The sequence below is a fragment of the Hordeum vulgare genome, chromosome 7H, assembly GCF_904849725.1.
Source record: "Hordeum vulgare subsp. vulgare chromosome 7H, MorexV3_pseudomolecules_assembly, whole genome shotgun sequence".
Lineage (NCBI taxonomy): Eukaryota > Viridiplantae > Streptophyta > Magnoliopsida > Poales > Poaceae > Hordeum > Hordeum vulgare.
In genome coordinates, this window is record NC_058524.1 from 108,450,891 (window position 1) to 108,454,256 (window position 3,366).

Here is a 3,366-nt window from a genome sequence, read left to right on the forward strand (position 1 = left end):
CCTTCTGAACTTACATTCTGCACTGGCTCCTCCTTCTAAAGCAACATGTACATCTCCCCTTATATACAATGGATCACCAACACGCCAATTTCCATATGCAAGAAATTCCTCTAGGTTTCTCTAGCATTTTGTTGATCACCTTCGCCGCATGAGTAGAGTATGAGCCGAATACCCGTTTGGCAGGCGCTCGCACCGCTCTCGCACTTCGCCTCCATTGCCTCCCCTGCTATGCACTCCACATCCTCCTACTTTGAGAGCAAGCACCGCGTCTTGCCGACACTCTGATTTGGCCCCAAGTGCCAGTCAGCGCCGCCCCGCATCGTTGCCCGTCATTGTCATTACGGGTACGGTATCACCCTAGCCAACTGTCAACTCTCCGAGCCAACAAACATGCTTAGAGAATAACTGATGACCACCTACCTCTCCACCGGCCTCAACTACCTCGTCACCGACCATTGTTTCCATCATTGGCAGCCGCCGAATCGGTTGAGACAATCCCCTAACCAACCGCCCCTATGGGGCTATAAAAGCCACCTCAGTCTCTCCCCCATCCTCAGCACCACTCCTCTCGTCTGTGAAAAGCCACCCAAAATAGCCAATTGATTGACTATGGTATTCTTCTTCGACTCTGGCAACCACGACCGCCGCCACCTCTGGGATGATTCCGAGCCAACCGAAGCTCTCTTACCAAATTTCTTGCACCAATGGATCGACAAAACCACCTCACTTCGATTCCGCACTCTAATTCCACATGAAATCCATCATAGGCAAAGTCCCTCTTTTGATCAAGGCCGATTTTCAATGGCATCAGACCAACCAGAGCTCCGAGGCTCTCCGATGACCAAGCCCTACCTAAGGATGGTCGCGAGGAGTCCTTGAGCACGACAGTGTGCTCACTTTCCGAAGGCGTGCCTTCAATCGCCGGCGAGGATCATCGAAAGCCTCATATTCGCTCAGCCTAGCGAGGGAGACCACCAATTTGACTCGAGTCAAACCTCACAAGTGGGTCCCACCTCTCGAGATTTTAATCTTATTCGCTTTTTACGCTTTATACCGATTCTGAATATATCTTCTGTTTTGAGACACGTATTTCATCCGAAACGTTTCCTGTATTAACTGTCAAGGACCCAAAAGTAGTGATTTTTATTACAAAAGGTTCCTGATATTAAAACCTCAACAACTTCTTATTTCTAACTTCAAATGAAATTATTATTTTAAAATTCTTCAATTTTCATCTACTTTATTTTAGTATTTATCTCCAAAATTTCCAAACAACTTTTTGTACCGTTTTAAATTTAAGTGGTACTCGCATGTACGGATGTACCCTGTTTGGTTATTGCTTTGGGGCAAAAACATGTTTATGGCCTGTTCTGTCGATGGTCGCCCCACGATGGTCGCCGCACCGGAGTCGGCAGCCGGAAAGTGGGGACCCGCTTCATCAATTTCTAATCTCTCTTCCTACCGCCGAATTAACAACCGAACGTGCGGCGCGGGAGGGGGGCACGTCCAAATCATCTTGCTGTCGACCAGCACGTGTTCTTCGTGCGAGAGGCCAGAAAGAATCAAAGAAACACCCCACGTCCACACATTTGACGGCAACAGCCCACAGGAAACGTGCGATTGTTATATAAATCAATCCCATCTCACCATTCCACTCCATCAATTTCCTTCCTCCAAGTCTCCAGCCAACACCCGATCAACTAGGCAACTAGCAGAGGCAGAGCCTACAGGGGGTTCAACGGCATACAGCCGATCGAGCGAGCGGCAAGAATGGCGGCGTCACGGAGCGCTCAGAGCAGACGGTTTGCCGCAGCGTGCGGCGTTCTCAGCCGCTGCATCAAGGCGGCGGAGGCGCGGCCGACGGCCACGGTGGTCCTCCCCCTCATGCCCGGAGCGGAAGTGCCCGCGCAAGACGCGCACGCGGCGGGTCCTGCGCCGGCGAACGCGCAGATGACCATCTTCTACGGCGGCCGGGTGCTGGTACTCGACGAGGTCCCGGCTGACAAGGCGACCGAGCTGCTCCGTGTCGCTGCCGCAGCAGGTACCGCGCTAGGGGACGGCGACCTGCCCATGGCGAGGAAGGCCTCGCTGCAGCGGTTCATGGAGAAGCGCAAGGGGAGGCTCGCCGCGCGCGCCGTCCCCTACAGCCGGCCCGACGGCGACGCCTTCTCCTGTAGCCGTCTCACGCTTACGCTCTGATTCGTGTTCATGCGTAAAGGCTCGCCAGGTCTTCATGCTTAGCTGTTTTATTGGGCTCACCAATAAAACTTTATACTGCAAATACATATGACCATTGACATCAGCTACTTGTTACGATCCCACTACACACAGATCACAGGAACTACTCTGACAATGTGTCCAGGAACAGATTTCTCAATCTCCAGCAACAGATTTCTCTAGCAGCGTGCACGTCAGGCTTGGACTGCATTGTCTATGCTGCATAAGTGTCGCTTGGAACAGGTTCTGCATAAGTGTACAAGGAAGGGGTTAACAACTTACAGAACCATACCCGACACGGGAAAGGACATGTGGTAGCATGAATAGTTTGGGGGTTATCGATAACAAGGGACATGAGGCTTATGCTTCGTACAGTGGGTTAGCACAATATATAATTTAGCAGTACTAGACAGGGTCACAACCCGGCATGTCCGAACATGACATCATCGATCATTCTCGTCACAAGGAGATCCTTTTTTCACAGTCACTTTTACTTGTGACAGATTCTTCCCTATTCCCGCAAGTTAGCTAAGCAAACATAGGCATGTATAACACATGACCAATACACATCTGCATATCTTTCGTGTTTTGTAGAGACCAAATATTATTTAGTAATCACACATCCATCATCATCAATGAGCAAATTCATTCAATGCAACATAACATATTTAAAAATATATATATATAGCAAGGAATAATGATATCAAGTGTTGAGGATACTTGCCTTGGGCACGTAGAAAGGTTGGTTCCCTCCCCAACTTTGTAAATAATATATCCCCAAATATTTTATCCCAATTTTTTGCCAAATAAAATTTTGATAAAAATAAAAATTTCTATTATGTTAGGTCTTTTAATAATTTTTGAACCTTATATGTTCACGTTTTCAAAAATGCTTCCCTCCATATAGAAAATTTTGGAATACATTGTGGCTTTTGAAAATATTTCTTAATACATTCATTTATCTTTTAAAATTTAGTAGGAAATATTTTGATAATAAAATTTCCTCAAATAATTCTCTTAATGGTATTTTTAAACTCTGAATTGTTTGTGTTGCACTAGAAATATTTTAAATAATTTTTCTAAATTTCCACAAAAATTATGTGGAAACCTCTGATGTTTACAGATCACTTTTATATAAAAACCAATTAT

At 46.7% G+C, this 3,366-nt stretch overlaps 1 protein-coding gene across 1 annotated transcript; it reads left to right on the plus strand.

The window, feature by feature from the left end:
• Positions 1-1,664: 1,664 nt before the first annotated feature.
• LOC123410700 (protein TIFY 11e-like) lies at positions 1,665-2,321 on the plus strand. The gene has a single exon (XM_045103638.1). It carries the CDS (start codon positions 1,771-1,773, stop codon positions 2,197-2,199), a length of 429 nt encoding a protein of 142 aa, XP_044959573.1. The 5' UTR covers positions 1,665-1,770; the 3' UTR covers positions 2,200-2,321.
• Positions 2,322-3,366: the final 1,045 nt, after the last annotated feature.